Source organism: Empidonax traillii, unplaced genomic scaffold (assembly GCF_003031625.1).
Source record: "Empidonax traillii isolate 1590-97213 ecotype Southwest subspecies unplaced genomic scaffold, ASM303162v1 scaffold194:size798623, whole genome shotgun sequence".
In the NCBI taxonomy this organism is placed as follows: Eukaryota; Metazoa; Chordata; class Aves; order Passeriformes; family Tyrannidae; genus Empidonax; species Empidonax traillii.
The window spans coordinates 577,607-602,604 of record NW_020955387.1 but is presented as its reverse complement, the minus strand read 5'-3'; the positions used below and the strand labels follow the sequence as shown (position 1 = coordinate 602,604).

General features: G+C 38.8%; 1 protein-coding gene across 8 annotated transcripts in view; it reads right to left on the bottom strand.

Annotated features, from left to right (window-relative positions):
- The window catches only part of SH3KBP1 (SH3 domain containing kinase binding protein 1), a 216,311-nt gene that overhangs the window by 47,248 nt on the left and 144,065 nt on the right, over window positions 1-24,998 (bottom strand). For all 8 annotated transcript variants that reach the window (XR_003571543.1, XM_027886741.1, XM_027886744.1 and 5 more), the window contains 2 exons: window positions 13,005-13,080; window positions 3,123-3,217 (listed from right to left, as the gene is read on the bottom strand). Coding sequence is in view for 7 of the 8 variants with exons in the window: in XM_027886741.1 (XP_027742542.1) it covers window positions 3,123-3,217; window positions 13,005-13,080 (171 nt within the window). In the remaining variant the exon portion in view is untranslated. The remainder of the gene's footprint in view (window positions 1-3,122; window positions 3,218-13,004; window positions 13,081-24,998) is intronic.

Sequence of the window (24,998 nt, the reverse complement as noted above, 5' to 3'; positions counted from 1 at the left end):
GATCTCAACATCCATCAAAACAGAGTAAGAACTTGCAACATATTCTGCAATGGCCATGATAAAAAAAAAAATATTGATTTGTTCTTTATATTAGATAGACACTTGATTTTGACAAAGGGATTTTTATAACTAATTTAACTGAATAAAAGAGAGCAATCTGATATACTCTTATCCCTTTCATCTTTGGGACACTGTTAAAACGGTGAATTTGAATTCTGCATTTACTGATTCTACTCCTCTGTAGTTCTTTCCACAAAATGAAGTCTTAGCATTTTAAGATGAATATCATACTAACAGCTTCCTCACACATATATTGTCTCATGGGCTCTCCTAGTAACTTCCCATTTAGCTCATTTAACTCACCCCTGTTCCTCATAGCACCCATCAAATCGTATTTCATCTCCATGTTTTTAAAATGATTGTAATGGATTTTAAGTTATTTTCATGAGTTTTCTCTCCCATTCTTGTGTCCCTCACTCATTAATTTAGCCACTTCCACACATTCTGACCACTGATGTTTTCAATTAAATGCAAATTCAGCCTGAGCTAAAATTGTGAGTCTTCAACATTCCTATGGATCTGATGTGAGAAAACAGATTAGTCTACTGATGGACATTTCATACTGAGAATCTATATCACTTTTTGGTTTTAGTGATTTTGACGAAATACATTGTTTTAAGATGATGATCCATGGTTGTGGGAAGTCCTATGACACCCATCTGTTTCCTTAAAAGTAACAATCTTTGCTCCTTGGCTCTAGGTAATTGGAAAGAATAAATGCTGCCTAATGCCTTCCAGCATAGAAAACAAACCCTGCAAAACAATCTATTACAAACAGATTAGAAGAAACTCTGTAATCTGATGGCAAAGCAAAACTATGGCAATAGTTTCTGAAGCATTCCGTAGGTTTCCATTTAATGCCTCTTAGTCAGCATGGCTCAATAACTGGCCCTGAAAAAGACTCTCCGAGCATGGTGATTTGAATTCCAGGTAAAAGGAAACAGTCTAGCAGAAGCCATAAGTGGGCAGAAAGAAGAGGCTGACTTTGTTATCGCTGACTAACAGAAAAAGGATAACAGGCACCTGCTTCAGAAGATCTGGACTAAAATAAAGTTACTGTATTAGGTGGTACAGCATGAAGGAGATCCCATTGTTTTCCTAACTCTACAGAAAAGACCTGGCTGCACATCACTTGAATTTTATTTTTTTAACAATGTGTTAAAAAAAGGTGGAAAAAACCCCCACAGGTCTGACTGCAATGACGTCTGCAAAGCACAAAAGCAACTGCAAAGTGACTGCTTGCTTGTTGAGCCCTGTTTCTTCAGTAGCTCAGATCAGTTCACAGACAGCATAAAAAGGCATCCACAGGGAAACACCAAGCTTTTGTGCACTGAGATCCCCTGTGCTCTAGAGGCATGGGTTTATGTAATTGTTCACAGACATGTGGCATGCCACAGAAAAAAAGAAGAAAATGAAGTAAAATGTCCTTCAATGGCTTGATACGACCAGGCTGGAGAGCAGAAGGACAGGGTAATGTACTGGAGAATAGTACATTTACTGACAAACTTCTCACCATGTGGTTGGGAAAACTGATCAATACAGTCAAATCATCAGCTCAGTTATTATAAAAGACCAACATCCTTCCACTGCAGAGGCAGCAGGAAGAAAAAAAATGGGAAAAAGCAAGCAAATGAAATTTCCCACTGACAGCCCAGTCAAGTAACTGTCTGTGTCTGTGCACACCGAAGAACACAACACAGCTCCACCTGGAGACCAGCCGTCTCAGGGACTTAAATCAACATGGTCAACAAAGCGGAAAGTGGACAGCAGCAACATCTTAAAAGCCATTTCCATGATCAGAGACACTGTTAAATACTCACATGAGAGCATTCTAAATCAGGCAAAGTGGAACAGTTTTACAAACAAGCTGAACAAAAAAGTCACTGAAGGCAAGTCATTAAAGGATATTTAATGTAAACAATTTACTTTTAAATGTGCACTTTCTCTTCCTACCAAATGTCTGGTTATTTTTCTTTGGTTACATGCATATTGTTCAGGACAAAGAAGATGGTCCCTCAGATTGAAAATGGCTTAGTAAATGGCAAACACTCCCTCAAATGTGCTTCCCAAGGTTTTGGGTTTTTTCCACCCAGGTGCCAAATTGGTCAGTAAAATAACTTCTTATAAAGCTTATCAATTATATAATTATTTATTTTACTTTCATATAAGCACAAACAACAGCAGCACTATTATGCACATCATTAAAATTCATCTTCATCATGCAAAATCCACAGCCTTTTCTAGTTTATAGCTTCCCCCCTCCCTCAAATATTTATGCCCAGCAATCAAAAACTTTTAAACAAATTGTAAAGTCTTTAAACATGAGTGGGAAAGTAAATGCACCTAAACTACAATCAGTTCTTTATAACATGGTGCACAGCTCTTCTAAAAGAAAACCAACTGTTTACTCAGCATGTCACTCTGTAGTTTTTTAAGATTTAGTATAAATCCTGGCCACTGGTTTTTCATTTCAAACATTGAGTAACTTCAAGTAAATTTAAAGAAAAACCACAGAACTAAAATTATTTGATTTCTTTTTTATCATATTTTTCTGCTTTACCATAGTGTTAAGGGTGGCTATATTTTAAATAAGTGCTTAGTTAATTAAGTTAATTTAGGAACGTTATCTCAATATAACCCAAAAAATCTAACTCATAATTCCTACAGGAATAATAACTCACACATCTAAGAGAGATTTTCAAAGCTGCTGCTTTCTTGAATCTTACAATTTATTCTCTAAGCCATGACGTTTGTTACAGGGAGCTATTTACAATTTATGTAGACCTGCCAGCAGATTCAAATTAAAATTAACTGTGTAAATTTATAAACTCAGGAGTACACATCAGCTGTTCTAAACTTAACATTATCAAGGTAAGGCTCTAAAGCACAAGAGGAAGGGACATGTAGGGCTCTCTGAAGTCTGTGTAATGTTTCACTGTCAAACCTGCAATGCTTAAGGAACAACACAGTCAAAGGCACAAACAGGAATTTTATGGCAATTAAATGATGCCAATTTTAAGAGCTGTATCCCTGCTTTTATAGGAGAAAAATATTGCTTTTACCTTACTGATAAGTGTGACGACATCACCTTCTCGGATTGTGAGCTCATCATCATTCTGTGCTTCATACGGAAATATCACTTTGCAATACTCCTTGTCTGAAAGGAAGAACATTCAATGTGATAAATTATCCCTTTATAAGAGCTGCTTATTCAAGGGTGAATAATCTTCATAAAATATTCCACTAGTGTCTCTTTGTGCCGCTTTACTTCCTTGCCATCTTTCTCTTCGTATTTTAGACCTTCATAAACAGTATGAAATATTTAAAAAACTGCACTGATGAGCATTCCTGCACACATCATCCAGGGAGTTGGCTCTGCAGCCCCTAGAACCATTATCTCTAATGAAATTGCTCCAGACAGCAGCCTGCCACAAACTATTTCCCTTAGAGCAAGCCTGTATCTGACACTTGCTCCAACAATTCCACTGGTATGGCCTTTCTCCAGGTCACATAAACTGGAAGCATAAAGGACCCAGCAGGTCAACATAGCTTATTTATCCCCTTGTGTGCAAGACAGAGGATATTTCTGAATCTATAAAGATGACAAAACAATAAATAATACATTAATGTAAATGCATTAATAACTAAACCTCCTGTATACTCAGCATACTCTGAATATTACCCTAAAGTTTCCTTGTCCCCTTTTCCTTTACTGTATATAAATATGGGCATCATCTCAACTTTCATCTGGAAAATACAGGAGCCAGCACTCCTACTCAGAAATCATGAAAAGCAGTTGCCATGAAAAGCAATTACCTACATGTTGCTGCGCAACAGACAAGTATGTCAATTTGCCTTACAAATAAAAAGGGAATATGTATTCCAGCTGTTAAACTATGCATAAAAATATGTGATACTCTTAAACAGAAAGTTTAAAAAGACCAAGTAAACTCCCTGACCAACTGTACAAGAACATGTGACTTTGTAGAAATGTTCACCTCACTTTAAATGTCTCCGTTTTGATGACCTCTTCATCTAGTCAACTCTCATATTCAATGCAGACAAGAAGGTACTTGCAAGACACAGAAATATAAATTAATTTGAAATAATGGGACTTATTTCTTTGTATTTGCTATAAAGAGAACCTGCATTATCACACTTGTGGGTATTTGAGCCTCCACTGGTGGGGGGCAGTTCAGCTGCCCACACATTAGGTGCCATTTCAGACACTCATGGGTATGTAAGACACCTGCAGAGTTGGCAGATACCTATGTTGATGCACAGCTTATGGGAGAACCAGGTCCCTCTGGCCTGACAGCTGGAAGCAAGTCAAAACAAAACACTCTGGGGGTATCTCAAACAGCTCCAGATGCAGGTTGCTGATTTCAGCCCCCAGGCTTGAGCCTGGTATCTGAATTTAGATTCAAGGACCTGATGTTAGAAACCAACATGGTGAGTGCCTAGACTTGCACTTCAGTTGATGGAGATCAAGGCAATAAAGTGAGCGAAGCCTTGGGAGCCACTCCTCGCTCCAAGAGCAGACACCTACATTTGATCAGCTGAATCACTCTCTGAACTCTCTGGACAGCACAGACAGATCTTCAGTGGGACCCACTTAAGTCCAGATACCAGTTTATAACCCAAACTTAGGGCTCTGACACAGAAGCTGCATTCCAGCTTCTAAACTTTAGTGAGAGGAACATCAACCTTAAAGAAGCAGCCAACACATATGCATATAAAGGGTTGCTGTCTCTAAGCACCATCAGCCTGAGAAATCATACAGTACTAATGGGGAAGAGGAAAGCTCTTCTCTAGTTCACACACTGCCACACAGAAACAGCATGAATTTTATGTGGCACTGGTTCAAGCAAACAAGGACTTCTTAGGCTTCACATATTTATTTTTCTGAACAGAAACATTTCAATTATTCCATGATGATTACAGCTGGTTTTCAGGCCCTGTCCTGTACTAGGTTTGGCTGAGATGGAGTCAGTTTTCTTCCCAGCAGCCCACATGGTGCTGTTATTTTGGATTTGTGCCTAAAACTGCACTAATAACACACTAGTGTTTTGGCTATTGCACAGCTATACCTGCACAGGTATATTATATCCCCCAAGTAAGTTGGCCAGAGGTGGGCAAGAAGCTGGGAGGGGACACAGCAGCTGAGCCAAGCTGAGTAAAGGCTATTCCACGCCATTTGACCTCCTGCTCAGCAATAAAAAAGGGTGGGCTTTGGGGGTGTTGGTGTAGGAGGTTGCTGTTGCTTGGAGACTGGCTGGACATTGATGTACTTGTAGTAGGTGGTGAATGATTGCCTTTATGTTGCATCTTATTTTTCCTCTTTCATTCACTTATCAAACTGTCTTTATTCATAAATTTTCTTCCTTTTGCTCCCCCTATTCTCTCCCCTATGCGGGAGCAAGTGGCTGGATGGAGCACAGCTGCTGGCTGGGGTCAACCCACCATACCTCCTCTGAAGTCTCTGAAGAAACGAAGAGTCAGATGAAGACAGTGAACCCAATCTTTGGAGGAAAAAAATGAGCAGGGAAAAAATAAATCCCTTTCCCTAGTTCTGAAATCAGGGAACATTGTCAAGTAAACATCTGCTGGCTTTTCCAAACCACTGGGCATGTGAGAATCACCAGGTCACAACTCAGATTTCAGGGGATGAAAGGGGTGTCTAACTGCTGCTTTACTGCATTCTGGAGGAAAGGTGGGGATCTCTCTTTGCGGACTTGTCTAGGATGTTTCACCTGCTCACTGTCTTGTCTTCAAGACAGAACTTTTTATGTAAACGCTGGTGGAAAGTTAACACATACATACTTAGGTCGATGTAAAGCAGCCTGCAGATAAATATGAGATTCAGCATATTTTACACTTCAGTGGTATGATACCTTAAATAACCATGGTGGGTTTTTTTTTTTTCCTATTCTGAGAACATCCACATCCAGAAAAACAGCCGTGTTAAATAACAGATTCAGTGAATTAGCCCAGAGTCGATGCAGACGTAATGCTGTACTAAAGACACCGAGTGCTACAAACTCAGGCAAGTCTCTAGTTACTGGAAGCATGCTTAGCATTTCTTTTTTGGGATATAGAATAGAAGGCAGGTGGATTCTTGGAGGTAAACACTACCTGAGCTCAAGAAGGATCACTGAATGTCCATTCTCAAATACATACATTGTTCCTCCATTCAGTAACAGCACAATCCAAAGATTAAGTGAGAAGCCAAGCACAATGTACAGCTAAGCAACCATGAACAGTCACTGCAATGTCGTAATGGCACTGCTCTGAAAGGAGGAGAAGGCAGTGCAGCTTCTGCTCAAGGTGTGGATGAACCCCATGTGTTCCAGGTTAAAGAATGCTTTGAACAGCAAGTGTCCAGGGGCCGATGTAACCTGAGTCATGTAACAGGTAAGCCTCCCTCGCATCTCACTTGCTGTTTGAAGACTGGGAATTTGAATCATCTATCAAGATGAACACCCTGATAGACAAGAGTCTGTAGTTTCAGCATCTGAAAAATCGGTTGATAAACAAGAAGTGCCCTCTAGCAAATGGCTACACATCTTCACCGTGTAGTTTTGATATCAAGAACTCTGTTGTCCCATAACCTGTCTGCTCTCCCCACCAAGCTCTAGAACTTTTCTTTTTTTTTCTTTTTTTTTTTTTTTTTTTTAAAAAGTACAGATAGCAGTGAAACAAGAAATCTAACTACAGAGACATTTCAAAATCAGCCAGATGCTGATGCAGTTAAAAAAAAGAGCCAGGAGACAATCTTGTAAGAGGCACAGGAGGGAGCTGGGGAGGCTCACGGCCACCCCACGCTCTGAATGCTGGCACAGGAACACAGAGTTAAGGCATAGCCATGGAAAAAAAATTATGGTTTATGTACAGTAGAAGTCTGGTCTTCCTGAGTACAATTCACACAAATTTATACTAAATCAATATGTTTCTCTGCCTGGAAAAGACCCATTGAATCATGCTGTAACAGAGCTAGGTCTCAGCAACATGGATGGCTTAGGAACCATGTAAGGGACTGGGCAAAGTCAGCTTTCAAACTTCTCCTAAGGGAATGGTAGAACAACACGATTCAAGCAGGCACAAGCAAAGCCAACAGGACTCAGAATAATGTGAGCCTTTAAAATCAGATTAATAAAAGCAGAGAAAAATCTAATGGGTTATGTCACATTGGTACTAAAAGTGTCCTTACTCAGCAGAGCATAATACCACAAGAGGATGCAGAAGCACTTAATGTCAACAGTTATGTTTAGATAGGAAGGAAGAAAAGATAAAAGGAAAAACTAACTTCAGACATAGCATTGTAGAGACCACACTGGAACTTGCTGAATTTGTGGTTTTCCAAATGAAAAAAAAAAAAAAAGACCAAAAATACTAAAGGTCAAAACAATATATCCTATTACAAGGCTGATAAATAAACTTAAGCCAAACTAAAGCTTCAAACTAGGATACTAAGCAACCCTCAGCTGTTGGTGATAAATCTGGTTTATATATTTGACAGCCAAGGCTGGGTTTATACATCACAGACAGTCCTTCCAGAAGATACTCTTTTTCCCTCTAACCTGAAGACATCTTAAAAATATACCTACTAATAAACACCCAACAGCAGATATCTTTAAAAAAAACAGTAAGGGAGGAGAAAAGATGCTACTCATGAGCTTTTCAGTCCTCACTTATTAATTCAGCAATACTTGACTCTGTCAAACCACAGTCTCTGACTGCAAACTCACAGCTCCTCCCCATCAAAGGACAACAACCTGCCATAGTCAATGGGCAGGGAACCTTACAGCACATCTTACAAATCAAGCAGGCTGGATCTAATGCAGGATGTTCATCTTCTGCGTCTTCTGAACATATTCTGAACTGAGAGAGCTTGAGCTAGGAGTAATACTATTTAAAAATACTCACCCTTAGCTACATCCTGTGATTTTTGAACTATACTGTTCCAATTAGGATACAATGATAACACAACAATAGGTGTCTTCACTGCCCATGCCACTCCTAGTCCTGTCCTTTGGAGAGAACAAAGTCATTCCTACCTTCTTTGACAGACCCCAAGGGGACAGAGTGACACACAATTCCCCTACCCAGCATCATCCTTGTAGCTGAGAAGTTGGAAGAAAAAGAAGCAGCAAAGAACTAGATATTTATTACAAGTGGTCTGTCACTGCCCACACTTCATTGAGGAAAATGTCACAGGCCCATCCTAAAAACTATAAAGGGTCTATCCTCTATAAATAAATGCTTTATGGGGGTAGTAATCCTGCATCTCTGTGCAGTACCTTATGTCCCACAATTTGTCCCAAGTTGACAGTGTGGCCTATTTGACACAGTCTCATTCCCTCCAAAAATCATTGCCTCAAGAGGGAGAACAATAGCAAGAGATAGCCTTCCTACAGAATATAACTGCTTAATTCCCCAGACCATGCAAGGGCTGTATTTCACTCACAGAATTCAGTGGCTCAATATGTATTTACAACTGCAGTGTAAAGCAATGATTTCAACCTACAGACCTTCTACATGACTCGGGGTACTGCAGTATCATAGCAGGTAAATTCATTTGTTTGTATTTTTAGAGGCTGGTTAAATATTACACTGCTCAAACCAGAACTGAGCAAACTCCACTTACTGTATCAATGAGCCCTGTTGCACTTTAAAAGCATGCCTCTTGTATTTGCTCTCCTGCCACACTGTTAGGATGAGCTGAGACATTCAAAACAGCAGTCCACAGACAAATACACCTTCAAGCTTAAATTTCTCAGGGGACAGTGACTCTGGAATTTACTTTTCCTCTTAGGCCAGGATGACACAATGGCTTCCTCTTACCTCTATTGTCCCTTCGTTGCATAGTTAATTTCTGAGGCTTAAATATTTCCCCATCAGTGAAGTCTAAAACATACAGCAATCAATATGGACATAAGCAGTAATACTAAGAAAGTAAGCAGCATTAAAGTATTATTCCTCAAGCTTAAGTTTCCTCTCTTTGATCATCACTCATAAAATGTTTCTGAAATGGAATAAAATATACAAAGTCTGGTGAAAAATTACATCATCATTACCAAAACCACAAACCAGATGAAAAAATCCAACCACTATACTCAGCGGAATTTGGCTTTACTATTAATTGCTACACTCAAGACTCATAAATAGATTGCACTAATAAATATTTTCACAGAACTTCACGAGATGCCAACTGTCAAAACATCACCTCATTAGCCAAAAAACAGAAACAGAGCTAATTAAGGCCCTAACTAATGAATATTCAGCTATTCCTTATACCTTCTACATCACACAAAAAGATTAGTTGCTTGCTATGATTTTGGTAGTCCTATGCAATAGCTTAACACAAATTATAAATAGTCAGTGAGTGGAGTAATTAAATTAAGTGCTGTGATCAATGCACTCAGTGACTTACTGCCTTTGCTATTTTGTTGTCTGCTTATTTATACTCCATTTTTGCAGTCTCAGTAATCTGCAACAACTCTGCAACAACTCTCTCAAACATTGTGGATGATTTTGCTTTGCTGAATTTTAGAATCCAACAGAGATACTTCAGAACCTATATAGATTTTCTACAACATATCCTTTTCACCACAAGCCACTTAGACTAAAAGCAAGCTATTTCATAAAAAAAACAATACATCTCACTCCAGAAATGGGTTTATAAACACTCATGCATGAATGTGCCATCCTATCTACATAGGGAACTCCAACAGGAGAATCCCTCTCTAAATCTAGAAACCTACAAATCTAAACCAAACAGCTCTCCCCTCTTCTCTTCAAAGATGCATTATTTCATTCCTGAGAGGTTAGTGACATTTTCCAAGGGATCACTCAAATTCTGTCAAGATTTGTGCTTTCACTGTGCTCTTCCTTGGAGCAAAACCTCCTTTTTGGCCCTGATGGGTCATCTGTCTATCCCCCTAAATCTGCTGGGAAATTTACACAGCATATTGTTGGGAGATGCACCTTAGAGAACATAATCCTCTGCCTTTTGTTCTGACTAACTCATCCCATTGCAGAACTTAGGCTGTTTTGCAAGTCCCAAGAGCAGATGGTAAACACATCAAGTGCCTCACTGCCAATCACTGCCATATCACATCAGAAAAGCTGTGGGAAAAAATCAGGCTCTAATCAAGGTGTGAGAAGAGTCAGCAGCCATGACCCTGTGGGCAGAGAGGGAAGATGCTGCTGTCCCCTGTTTTCCTCTCTCAGCAGGCTCTCTCCCAAAGCAACTGCGTTTTTTATCCAGCTGGGACTAAGGAATAACAGCATCAGTCGTGGAAAGAAACAAGTGGAAAATGAAAAACTTTACTATTCCTCTACCAACATAACCTCAGTCTTGCTTGCAGCATTTATTTCCAGTAGTAATCCCAAGGGAATCTAAATCATATATCCAAAAGCCCTCTCTTCATTCTGAGCTCAATCTACAGGTCTGATTCTTGCTACTTTTCTTGGAGAATGGCACAGTATCAATTTAAGATTCCAAGAAATACTGGACACTACTGTCCCCGGAAAAAGTGAAAGTAGTTGGGGTCCATGGTGGAATGACACTTTTATGCTGAACACTGCAGTTGGAACATTCATTAGTTTTCTGAGACTACAAACCTCCTCAGATTGAATGCTTTTTCAAGCTTATTTGTAGTAAAAAGTAATAACTTTGGAGAAATGACAAATTCTGGACAGATCACATTCCTATGCCAGAGTCTGACCATTCTCTTCACGTCTATCATACATTAACTTTATTAAGAAAAAATTATTCCTCTGCCTATATTAAAAACCAAAGCACGTTGAAGTATGTTTCATTTTCACTGAAAGGTTTTTCAATGTAAGTGAAGGACAACTTCAACTGATTGAAATATATCTTCACTGATGCCATTTGAGGCTAAGACAATTATATATAATTACATCAGACGTTCCTATACATGCGCTTCTCTTTCCCAAGCACAAGAATTCTACTGAGGCCCCAGAGATTTCAGGAAAGACAAAATGTCCTAAATAATAAATTTTAGGTAAAATTCATAGAACAAGATACTGTACAAATAAGTAGCCCACCCTTCTCACCAGCTCTGGAAAAAGGGATGCTGAATGAAGATGGCAACAAGAAGGATTTTTCTGGCCAAAAAGGCATGTCCGAGGCAAATAACAAACAGGTGAAAGAAGAACCAACCAGAGCCCAAAAGTGCTGATGGAAAAGTTTTTCTATCAGCCAGAGCTCAGTGGATCACTGCAGAAGGTCCAATTCTCTAACCATTGCCTGGAAGGTTTCCACACTCGTTTACAAGTGGTGAAAGTTTGAAACTCCTGCACCCTGGGATGGGATTTTGTGAACAGCTTCAGCTGTCAGAAGTATGAGCTGATGTGGAAAGGAGCACCTGTCTCACAGCCTGGCTTAACACCCCAGGGTTATTGCTGCAGGTGGGAAAGCCCATGGGACTATCCCTTCCATGGCACCTGCACTCAGATCAGCTCAACCTGCTCAAGCTGCAGGTTGAGAAAGGTAATCCCAGAACACATTCTGTAGCCCTGCTCTACAGGGCTACACATTTTTCAATATTTCAAGTTCTCATTTCCTGAGGGCAACGGAGTTCTTGCAGTACTTCCAATCATAGCCTGGTGGCACAGGGGAACAGGTTAAGAGGATGTAGCAAGTCAGTTAGTGTGGTGGAGCTAATGGACAATAACTCACTGAAAGCTGCTTTAAGCTGCTTTTGCAACTCTGAGATGAAAACCTGTGCAAACCAGGTTGTAACCATACACTTCACTCAGACAGACCTATGTACTTCAGTTCTGCACAAAACGTTATCTGCTAACTATGTAAAAGGATAAACACATCAGGGAAGGAGAAGCACTGTGCAAGACTTAAAAACAATCAGCTCCTTATATTATCCTCATCTTCTTTTACATGGTACGGCTATGTTCTCTTCCCTCTTTTCCACCACAATCCATAACATTTAGTAGTAACTGAAAAAATATAATATGAAATAAAAATATATATAAAATATAAATATATATGTACGTTCTTTGGTAAGCTAGTTATATATGCCTCCCTAGAACAGCATGGGAACATTCCTAAAAGACTTAATCATTGCTTTTTGGTTAATAAGCACTGAAATGATGAAAAAAAAGAACTGAAGATCAGAGAATCAGAGAATGCTTTGGGTCAGAAGGAACCTTCAACACCCCCTGCCATGAGCAGGGACATCTCCCACTAAACCAGGTTGCTCAAAGTGCCATCCAACCTACCCTTGAACACTTCCAGGGATGGAGAATCCACAACTTTGGGCAACATGTTCCAGTGCATTACCACCCTCACAGTACAGAATTCCTTCCTAATATCTAATCCAAACCTAAGTTTGAAGCCATTCCCCCTGCTCCTGTCACTACATGCCCTTGTAAAAAGTTGCTCTCCAGCTTTCTTTCATGCCCCCTTCAGGTACTGGAAGGCTGCTATAAGGTCTCCCTGGAGCCTTCTCTTCTGATTTCCCATACAAACTATACTACCCACAGACTATTTCTGGTACATAAAGAAATTTAAAAAAAACCAGAAGAGGAAAAAAAAGCAAGGACACTCACAATGAAATTTTTCTATGACCTACCTACAAATTACAGCCTGAAGTTGGATCTTATTCAACTCTGATTAATTCCAAAGTACCCTCAAGGCTGAAAGTTGATCACGTAATTTAATTTGATTTTTGGTGGCAGAGAACTCGAGGTAGGATTACAAGAGCAAAAACAGTTCAGAGGATTCTGTGAAACAAAGCATTCTGTCTATGTACCTCCTACTCAAAGTTTATCCTAAATATATCTATCTGCATCCTGGCTTTTCATATATACAAGACACTCTTTTAGCCAAAACCAGAGAAAAGTGTTCAGCTTGCCTTTAATAGCACAAAGTGCAAAAAAGAAAAACCTATGAAACCTACTTTTTGTTCTGCTGTCCACTTCTATTTTTGTTGGCTCCTGAGTTGCTGTTGCTGGAGGTAATTTCTTCCCAACACTCTGAAAAAAAATAATTATTCTCCTTTAAAATTTGCAGGTTCAGTTAAAAGTTGGACAACATAAAAAATTGTAATGGAAATACAAAATATAGAAGTAGAAAAAGGAAAATAAAGAAACAGAGGCAAATAAATCTATATTTAGGTTTGTTGCTGGGGAGTTTGTTAACTTTTTCAAAAATTATAAAGAATTCATAAAAGTGTGATCCTCAAATTTACCTTTAAAAATGTTTACTAACATTTAAAAATGTTTACTAACATTTTTAAACAATAATCCCTTAACACAGTTTCAGGGAAGACTCAAGAGAAGTTTCGCTGGTGGACTGAATATATGATGAAATTACTTAAGTAAAGGTGTTATTCAATATCAAAACTCAAACTGAGAGAAGGGGGGGAGGAACCCACTTGACTTCTGTCCATACAAGAAGTATTCATTTCAGTCATTCTAGATTGAGTGTAATTTTTATATTGTCAACATTTCTCTAAAAGATTCCCATTTTTACTTATTTCGAGCAAAAATAATTAACTTATGAAGCAATAAGCAATAACTACCCTCAGACAGGTAAGCTGTAACAGTAAACAAATGCTATCTGCCCCCATCAAAATAAAATAAAATTGGTATCCATCTTTATATCTTTGCCTGTTACTATATGCATGCTATTGCCCCTCTCTCAGCTTTTCTCCTTATCAAAAAGAGATATCAAGATTTTAAGCCTATCTTTAAAATCCCAGCAGTGTGTAGGTGAATAAATAAGTGTAATTATTACTTGTTTAAATAAATAAGAGTACTGAAAAGCCCTAGCTGTCATTCAACATCCTTTTCTGGCAATGGATGCAAAAATACCATGAAACCTCCTCCCCGCTCCCTTGACCTTCTCAGGAAAAGCTAAGAGATGAGAGCTAAGATTTAGTCTTGGAGATCATAATGAAACTCTTGGGGACCACAAGGAAAACTCTGGTCAATATGGGTACAGCACTTCTAGTAACTGAAAAATTCCAAGCTGTATAAAGAATAATAAGAGCTCCATGTTAGCAATTTTGTACACTAATGTGTCAAAACATAGCTATGAAAAGGACTAAAATACACACAGGGATTTCAGGCTGGTAATAGAACACCTGGGAAACAGACTTAGTTTTAAGAGATGCCCAAAACAGTCACCAAATCTGTGTTGACAGCAAGACAAACTATGAATTGCAGCACCCAAAAACATTTCTGTTGCAACTTAACTTGCAGGTGGCAGGAGAAACAACTCACGTTCTGCTGAACTAATGACTCTACTTACAACCCAGAGTTTGTGAACTGCTGAGGAAGAGAAATCAACAACAAAACTCTACAGAACCTCTGAAATTCTCTGCAGAGGTGGGACTGAGCGATAAGAAGCATTAACTGAAGCACTGACTGTGGAGATAACAGAAAAACAGGACATGACGCATTCCTGCAAACCAGGAAAGGGCAAAACTAAGAAAAGTGCATGACCTGGCTGTGCTGAAGCAGTTAAAAGGCAAGAAGGATGATGAGAAAGAGCTGACTGAGATCTAGCTGGAAAACAGTGAAAATTGTACTCAAAGAGATATAATGAAAAATTTGAACCCACTGGGCATTTACAGAGATAAAAGCACAGAATGCCTGCAAGATAAAAGCAAGACTAGGGAGACAGCTTTTGGTTCAGGGGCAAACAGGGCAGTTCAAGACAGATGCACATTTCAGTATACACCCATTTATGATCAAATATTTATTCACAGTTCTGTTTCAGAAAATGGTTTGGAAAATGATGAGAGTATGTACTCTAAACTCCATTACTATTTAACTCAGAAAGACATGCTTACTAAAAGACTATCCAAACCCATTAATTTAGGGGAGTGTCTGGTTTTGTTTTGGTTGTTTTTTTTTTAAGATGAAATTATTATGCAAGAGCAATTAATTAAAGGAAATAATTTGGTAATTGCTTCACTATATATGAATCATTGATTTTATGCCATGAAACCAAAACCCAGATAAACCCACAACAAGCTAATATTTAACAAGCTACAAATCACAGCAAAAGAATCATGGGCAGAAGGGAAGATACTAGTGTATCCCAGGGGGAAAGACATGCTGCAGTGTAATTTCTTAATTTACAGAAGCAGATGCAAGGGCGATGCTTGAAAACATTTATTCATCTGTTCATTCAGAATGAATGCCTGTGCAGGTGATAAATCAGCATTGGGAACCAACTGAGTCCTTGTGAACTGAACAGAGAATACCATCTCAACAAGAATGCTCTTTTATGGAGAGCTATGAGGTGTAATTCAAGTAAGTTTAATGAGGGTTACACAGAACCCACTCCAGTGAGTGAATATGTGCATTTGTTGTGGGACAGGGAGAGGAGAAGACAAGTGGAACTGGTGTTCTTTAATTGTAAGGGGACTGTACTCTAGGATTTCTATAGGTGACACAAGCAGAACAGAAAAAGGGAATAAAAATTGCTGAGCCATACAAATCTAATTTCAGGTGGACCTGCGCTGCCAATGAGTCAGGTAAAAGACTAACATGAAAGCTGGAGTTGTGTATCAGTGTTTTGTGGCATAGATCAATGTGTCTAGAAGGGCTTGGACCAGTATTTTCTGTCTAGAGCTGTATATCTTGAATTCTTGGCTGCAGAATGGTTTCAGCACCAGCAAGAAGGGTAGCATATCATCCTGTGCCTTTGTATCTCTAGCCTGGTGGCACAGAGACACTCCTAAAGACTACTGTTTCAGTTTCCCTCTATTTTCCTGAGATTTATGCTAATTATCATAAATCTCTGTTCTAGATGGTGGCAGTGAGCCTTGTTCCACTTATATTACTCTGGAGATAACACTCACTTGCTTAGTCCTGTCACACAAGAAACACGTGGTGGAAATGGAGTTTGTATTTTCTGACTCCAAGCCTACGTTGACTCCCAAGACACAACAGAACATTATCAAGAAAAGAGGCAGAATCTTGATCCCACTATTTCTGCAAGGTGAGCATAATTAGATTACTTAGCTGTCAGACACAAATTCCACTAATCGCCTGACAACTGAATCCTAAAGATGAAAGGGAATGAAGTGCCCTCTTGCTGCAGAAACAGCTGATTAAAGCATGAATAATGACCATGATCTGGTGTACAGATATTCAAGGGATGAGACAGATTTAGCATCAACCTGCCCGTATTAATGCTTTGTTTTACAAAGCCGATGGAAGGACAGTCTAGCACTAAATAAGTTATTTTGGCAGAAGAGGCCTGGGTGGCATCTTGGGACACTGCAAACCCATATCACTGCAGGCCAATTTCCTCTGATACTGAATTAACAGTGATTAAAAAAGTGGTTGATTTTTGGCACATGAAGTCACGTGACTGAGGTCACAGTATATAATATAAAGAATCTCATGTTCTTTCATTTATATATTTTGTCTCAGCTGCAATCCCTGTAACAGCAGAGACCACCACAAGAAAAGCAGAGCACATGATGGGCAGTATACAAGTCAGTTTTTCTCACTTAAAGGTACTTCCCTACAACTACTGAACCCTGACCAGAGGGAGAAAAAAAGACCTGAGGCCAAGTTTCCTTCTTCAGGACATTTTAGAATTGTACTTCAGGGTTTTCTGTTGTTAAAAACTGCCTTGTCTCTCTACTTTTGTTATTCAGGTCTAGTGTTTCTAGAACATTTAATCTGAAAATTCAAATTGAATGGTCAGTTGTGCACAGGTAGGTCCATACAGAAGATTCTGTTATAATTCTTTGCACTAAAGAAATATACTTATCCACTGAGGCTCCTTAAACAATATAGGCTTCTCTAAGCAAGAGCTTATTAACTCAGGAATAAGGAAAAACTTATTTACTCATCATCAGTATTATTCTGGAAAGTGTCTTGAGGTCTTTACCCAAGGCAAAATATTTTGGAACTGCTACTTGGAATATAACTCCATGAAGACATTCTAAAAAATATAACAGACATCAAAGAATTCATAAAAAAGGGGTGCATGAGCTGAAAACACTAATATTTTCAAGTTTAACTTCTCCGTTTGAATAGTGAAAATATAACAATATGCACTGATGCTTTACACAAAGCAGGAGAAGACAGTTATGTACTTTGTGAACTTTTAGAATTTCAGAAAACATCAATAACTAGGTCAGAGGGAAAAAGTGCCACGTTTCTCTGACCACAATGCTTCCTCTCAGCATTCAACTAGTATTTTTAGATGTTGTTTACATGCATGAGAATTATCTAATATATAGGTTTGAGTACAAATCCAAGGCCACTATTAGTGATAGTATAAAATCTGTATTCTTTATTGTATTTTTGACAGTCCATTTTGTAACAGAGAACATTTTTTCACAAAAAAGCAGAAATGGTCATTATATTCTTCCAGTTCTGGAAGACAATCTTCTCACATGTGGCGTTGTGAGGGGACAGCCAAATTAATGTCTTTTTTTTCCTAATATGCTTCAAGTGCTTAAGGAATGTCATCAAGTCCTCTACCCATCCTACCTGTCATACCTAAAATAAAAAAAAAAAAAAAAAGGAGCCAAAATATAAAACCCCCAAAGACTTTCACATGTCAAAATGCCCTCACTCTGTCAGGCACAAAGTAAGAGAAATGTCCAGGATTTCAGTTTTTCCCATGATGCCAACATTCACCTCTACAGAAAGTACTTTCTGTGACAGCAAGATCAAGTTTTGCTATGCTAAGGTTTCCCTAAAGGACAGAGCTAACTTTCCCAAAGGGTCACCACATGCCACTACTACCACAAGAAGGCAATAGGAATTTTAAGAAAACTTTATAAAGAAAAGAAAAATTCTTTAGAGAAAGTGCAACTAAGCACCCATCTGCACATTTGACTGTCTCAGTTATTTAAAATAGCTTCTTCCTCTGTAACTGCTTTCTAACCAACTTTGCTTTGGTAGAAACACTGCCCATATTCTCCTGAACCACAATTACTTATATTTTTTTAATAGCAACTAGGCAGATACATCTGCACTCCCAGCTAACACAGAGAGCCCCAGTTGCCCAAGCTACACACATTTCTACTGACATCATCTCTGAGGACATTCCCACCACAGCGCAGGGTAATTTCCTTAAAACTAGGTTAGGTGAATGGATGGGAGAGAAAACAAGTGTTCATCAAGTCCCCAGTTCCAGGCAGGCAGTCTCATGCAGAGGCAAGCAAAATCCTTTTTATTCTCCTGCTCATAATTTACTCTGAGAATGAGAAGAGAGACAGGTTGTCTCGCAATTGGTGTCTCACAGGTGTCTCATAATTCACTTGTTGTGAGCAAGAGAGACGGAACTGCCTGAGCCCACCCACCAAAGGTGGGCACATCCCCAGGGAGCCACCCTTGGCTGCCACTCCTCCATCTGCTGTGACATTAGTGCATCAGCAAGGAGAGAGGAGAGAACTGACCCATGTCCCGATGTGTTGCAGAAAGGAAAGAAGAAAAAAGCAGAGTTTTAATGTAATCTGCTTCGCTAAACAGCTGTACAAACATTTGGGTGAAACTGAGGCAGGAAAAGTTATGGTCATAGAGGTAAGGTGCAATTCTCAGTTGCAGCTCTTATTTATACAAGCTTAGGTTTATCTGGAAAGCATGGTGAGCATCTCACAGTGTGTGCTGGTAATTCCTGGGGCCAGCATATCACAATTAGACCATGCTCAGGACAAACCAAGGAAAGGCTGCATAAGTGCTTGTTGGGGGTTAAAATAAGTTTACTTATAGCATATTAGAAATTAATTGTGTAGGTTTAATTTTAATTGTAAGTTGTAACAGCTTAGCAGGAGTGTGCCCTCCTCAAAGCTTGGCATAGCTGAACTTTAAATGAGCTCCTGTTGGTAGCATGACTGGCTCAGCAAGGGAGCAAATAAAAGACATACAGGACACCTTCAGAAAAGGGCTGAGACCCCGGAGGGCCCCAAGGCTGCCCCAATCTGGGACATAAGAGCAGTTAATGGAGACATGGAGAAAGAATCCAACAAAGTGTTGGAAGATCTCAGACCATAAATCGTCATCAGACCAAGAGGCACCCCTGGGGCTCATGAAGATCCTGTGCACAGACTGGGGGAATAAAATGGCCCAGGGATTTCTTTGTTCAGACTCCCTCTCTGGAGGCACCCACCTGTAATAACCTGACTCTGCCTCAAACCCAGGGTCTGAACTCTTCAATAATGATGCTTGCCTTTACATCACTCAAAAGCTGAAACATGACTGACACTCAGCTCTACGTACCAGATGATGCTTCCACAAAGAATGGGTGCCCCTGAGCACAGCATCAGATGCTGCACACACCCACAGTGCTTTCTAGTGGGATGTTTGGCAAATGTTTCACAGAATGCAGACAACAAAGCAACTAAAGTGTTTTAAACTTCATATTACAGTTTCTTTGCACATAGTCAAGCTATATTATTTTCTGCTAGACAATCCTCAAATAACGCATTTTCACACTTAGTCCATATTCCAGTAGACCAAAATGCAGTTTTTCCAGCTGATGTCTATATTAGATGACTTTTGGAGCTGGATGAATATAGGCCTTCTGAATGACAGCATATCTTTGTAAAGAAATAAATCCTTTATTTCTTTTGGAAAAAAATTAAAATCCTTTATTTCTTTTGGAAAAAAAAAATTACCTTTGAAAGGCTCTACCCTTCTACAGCAAAGTTGCAAAACCCTGTATTTAGGTGCTGTCAAAGACATCTTAATTCTCTCTGCCTAGACTAAATCAACAGATCTCTGAATAAAAGATGTTCCTCCAAATAAACATCCCAGTGTTACAAAGCAAAATACCAAAGCCTTTATCTCACTGGAGCTCCTTGAAAATTAACACCATTTCAGGTATCAGTCTGACTCTTACCACAATTAACAAGTATGGACAAAGCAGACAAGTTGTCCAAAGTCAAGAGTGAAGAGGTGGGGGCCCTGTAGCTGTTCATGAACATCAGTCCTTTGGGAATTGGCTACGAGACAGAAGCCAGCACTGCTTTAGAGGAAAGCAATATTCAAGTAGTCTATGAGTATATGCTGTTTCAATGTTAAAGGCTTTTGGAATGAGTATGCACATGGAGAAAAACTAAAGGCATCTGGGGGGGGGAAATGTTTTCTAGTGTTCACACAGAAACTGATATATTTTTACCAAATGCAAAAGTTAATTCTCGATCACAAAAGACAAAAAGAATGAGTGTGTGTGTGTGTAAAAACAGCATGTCAGTCTAAATTCTACTACAATACTCTCATTCCAGAGAATAGTAAACAGGTTATGATTACATTACACCTCAGTCAGTTCACTCGGTGCCCTAGAAATATGGCACTGATTGTCAGAGCATCTTACAATTACTGCATCTGTCATGCACTGTCATGGCCCTGGAATCCAAACAGACAAGCAAGCAAGCAAGTAAACAAAGCAAAGGAAACAGCCCAGAGATTCCCAGACAGGGGAAATTTTAGAACAAAACATGCTCTTGCTGGGGCTTCGTTTTCTGATTTATCACTGATGATTATTCTTCTGATTTCATTCTTTCTTACAGTTGAAGAAGCAAAACTACCTCTTCTCATTGGTTAAATGCTTAAACTACACCAACCCTGAGAATAAATGCTTTGAATACTTAGGAATAGTGACATTTCTTTTGATTAAAAACTACTTTATTTTTCAAAATAACAGTAACTTCTGAAATATTTAATAAAATAAGTTTCGTGTGCTTTACTTAATTACATCCAAAAGTATTTGAAAATCACATAAAGAGAAGTCCTAGAAAATCACTTGCTGTGACAGACAAGTAATTATTTATGATTCTGAATGTTCCTGGCAATATAAAGAAAAAATTACAAGCCTGCCCTACCTTTGGCTTACCACTGTGGAGAATTACATACAGAAAAAAAGGGAGGGAGAAAAGAAGGCCAGGATAATATAATCAATGTATGTTGACACTCCTTGATGGCTCAGAATCTGTTACTCCACAACCAAAGACGAGAGTAGTATGTTCCTTGGTAGACTTTTAGGTATGTACTTTCTTTAGGAGAAAGCACCAGGTCCTGCAATTAAACTTATCTTATCTGAGATGTAAACGAGGCAAGATACTGGTGTTCTGAAATAGTTAATCGAGAGGAAGTTAATTTCATTTGAACATCAACTGTGAGCCAGATGTGTCCATATGGGCCAGACATTGCAGGCTTCCCTTCTGTCAGTGGAGCAAAACCAGCCCTTTTAGCATGTAGTTCATCTGAACTTCTCCTTTGGGATAAAGAAAGCTCATGTCTTAATAATGCCTTTTAGTCTACAGACTGTGAAGAAAGCTTGAGTACTACATCACAGATACGTAAATTCAATCAGAAGAATCCCATGATAGTTGCTGTTTCTAAATATTTTAGTTATCTAGCCCATGTACGCTACTTTCCAGGACCGCAGGCAGCTAATCTATCTGAAGATCTGTCCTCATCTGTATATGTGGATCTATCTATAGATTATCAACAAATCTATGAATCCAGCTACCAAATCCATAAATTGTGATGTTACAGCAATACAATGTTGTCTTTATACAAGTACACTGTCATCTTTTCTATTTTGCAAGCCAACTGACAGCAATTTTCATTAAAACACACAAATAAAAAAGTTGCTGGTCCTTGCTCCTGAAGAAGATTGAAATGGTGACCTCAGTGCACACTCCAAACTAAAACTGAGATTCAGAAGAGTTTACTGTTCATCCTTTTATTTCAGAAAGTTTATCTTGGATAAGTAACTGATCAAAAGACAAGAAACAAAAGATAGGATTTCATCATGGTGATCAGAAGAGTTGCTCAAGGATCTAGATCAAGGCTCTTGTTTTTCATTTCTTCACAGATGGTCCAGCAAAGGGGAAAAACAGAAACTCATTTCAGATAGAAGTACAATGACACATTTGGAGGAAAAGACTATCTTTAGACAGAGATGACAGGCTTTGAATCCCATAGCTGTTAATACTTTGGAAAGCAATAAAGAGCACCATAAAGTGCTATAAAGTGTATAAATCCATCCAACACCTAAATCATTGTGTCATCTCCTTTTGCCCTCACACATAAACCATCTCAGTTCCTAAAGGAACTGAAAAAAGAGGAAGTCACCAAGAATGATCAAACATATGGAACAGATTCCTTATTCTGGGAAAAAAGATACACACAGGTGACACAAATCTATAAAAATCAGGAGACATTAAGTAGGTAGTTAGGAAGGACTCACTAATTATCTCTCCCAGTGATAAAAATTAAGGACTCACTCATCTCTTCCAGTAATAAAAATTAAGGGCTATTAGATGAAATTAGCAGGTACCACATTCAAAACAAAGGGAGGTAACTTCTTCCCACAATGTGTGATCCAGCAGATTGGAACTCTTCCCCAGGAATTACATGTGCTAAAACATTATGTGCAACAAAAATGTGACTACTCAAATTGACAAGGAACAAAAATCCATTATGGTTATTAAACACAAAGTTCAAAATGACTAGAGGCTGTTAAGACTCACTGCAGGAATTTCTCTGTATGTGCAACCTGTTCTCACACTCTCCCCCAGGATTCCAGAACTAACCACTGTTTGGAGGCACGACAAGAGCCCAGGCACAGTTCTGATCTGAACTAAAGATGTCTCAGGATCTTCCAGTTTCCTGGAAATAATATTCTTCAACGTATGGAAATGAAATACTGAATACGTACACTTCAGAAAATAAACTTAAATAAAGTAAGGTGACATAAAACCAAAGTGATAACTTAAGGGAAGCTTCAAAGAATTACTCAAACTCCTATCTCCCCCCCACATTATCTAACACACTCAGTTGTTGTGTTAAAAAGAAAGCAAAACCATAGGGAGAACAAGATATATGGAGAAAATAATTAGAAAAGTCTTCAAAATTATTAAGCAGTAACTCTTAGGGGTTAATTTAAATCCTCTGATTTGCAGGACACTACAGAAATTTTCAGTGGAAAAATTTCAGAACTAAAAAATGCTTTAAGGTATATGCAAGTCTACTTCTCTGGGCCGTCTTCTGTAGCTCACACAGAAGCAGAGAAACCCACTATGAATCTAAAAGATTATAAAAATCAAATACTGGATTAACAGTCAGCTATTGCAATGAAAAAGAAAAATCCACAGTACAGAAAAGTATGTTTACATTTCCTAGTTAGCCATCTCAAACTTGTTACGACCTGTAAAGTGGATTATATCTATCACAACACTACCAAGTGAAATGCTTGTAACAACTTACCAACTTCCTGAATAAATTCCAACTCCATCAAGCTGTCTGGAAGGGCTTTGACTGTTGCCAGCTTTCTCTGAGAAACTGCTACAGATTTGTCTTCAGATGCACAGTATTTCAGTATATGAATACAAAGTGTTCCCTCAGCAATGATATTGATGTTTATGCTGAACTGGAACTGTTTATATCATCCACATTAATGGAATTTATATTTCTGCATTTAAAGGAGAGTCTCAAACCTTCATAGTGGGGAAGACTTCTAATTAGAGAGACTGTTTCACAAATTCCTAACTTCCCATTTGCAACGACAAAACATCTCTTCAGCAAGTTCAGAACTGCTTAAATGGAAAATTACTTTTTTTCTTGTTTCCAGCTGTTGAGTTCCATTTAGAAATGACCTGAGCCAGCACCAAATGTCTCATCCAGCTACCCATGCACAAAAACTACCAGGTGTTTAGCAGACCACCATCACTCTACAAACCACAGATGAAGAATATCTTCATTAGTATTATGCAACTCACCAGAGAAATCTGTGCTATCTCAAATAACATATGAAGAAATAAGTAGGAAAAACATGCATTTTTGGCTTAACCTCTTGGATGGAAAAGGGAGAAGAAACAAAACCATTATCAGTGAAACATCATTCTCATTAAAACTCTGGGTAGCTTGCAGAGCAGAACAGTGCAAATTTTGCTTTTTAGAGTGTTCTCTACACTTAAACCTCTTCTACCAGCTATTGAGTTCAGACTCTAAAGCTATTGTAACTTCATATTTTGATAAGTTCTTAAAATCTGAAATTATGGGCATGGAGGGGACTGGAGAGGCTTTTTTCTACTTGATGTGCTGAACAGGAGAGAAACCCGTGTGTCTTAACTTGCACACTTTATAACTATTATTTCTGTAAAATTTGGAATCCTGACATTTGATGCTGTTGGGCTGTCAGTTTCAAACCATTAATGAACTAAAAGACTGCCTTCCTAAAAGCTTAATGGTGAGAAAGTGAATGTAAGAGTTTAGATTAGATAGATGCTGCTGAAACAAATGGAGCGAGACATATTAGAATCACTGATGAGTAAAAAGACTTTAGCAAATTAAATAAAAGGCAAATACAGAGTGAAACTCACACAGCACGCTCCCAGCTGCCTCATCTCAAAGCACTGGAAGCGTGCACATCCAAATGAGCACTTTCTTTCTTCCTCAAGCTGCAGATTTGCAATGCTAGAAGGTGCTTTTGTAACAAAAGTGGGTTTTGAGCAGAAAGTCTTATTTCCTCCCTGTTTTATTTTTCATTCTCCTCTTTTACTGTCTGTGGCTCACATAAATGCAAAGAAAACATGTCCCCTTGCACCCCTTGCCATGAATTTTACCATTTGCATTTGCCATTCAAAATTAATTTCTATCTCCTCTAGGAAAAATAATTTAGTCAGTCTGCACTGAGTGAATGAAATTCCTTCCTGCTCTCCCAAGAGAGCCATGCCTGTCTAGATTGCAGTTGGTAGCTGGCATGATCCAGACTGTACCATCCAGCTTAGAAACTGCTGTTATGAAACCTCCCTCTTTTACAAAAATTAATGAACCTTATGAACCTTAATGAACTGCTACATGGATCTCCACTTCCTTTTGCAGCAGTAAAGAAAGCAGTGCAGCTACTCCCATCTCTCACCAAAAGAAAGAAAATTCTAGGAAAACAGTAAGCAAAGAATGGC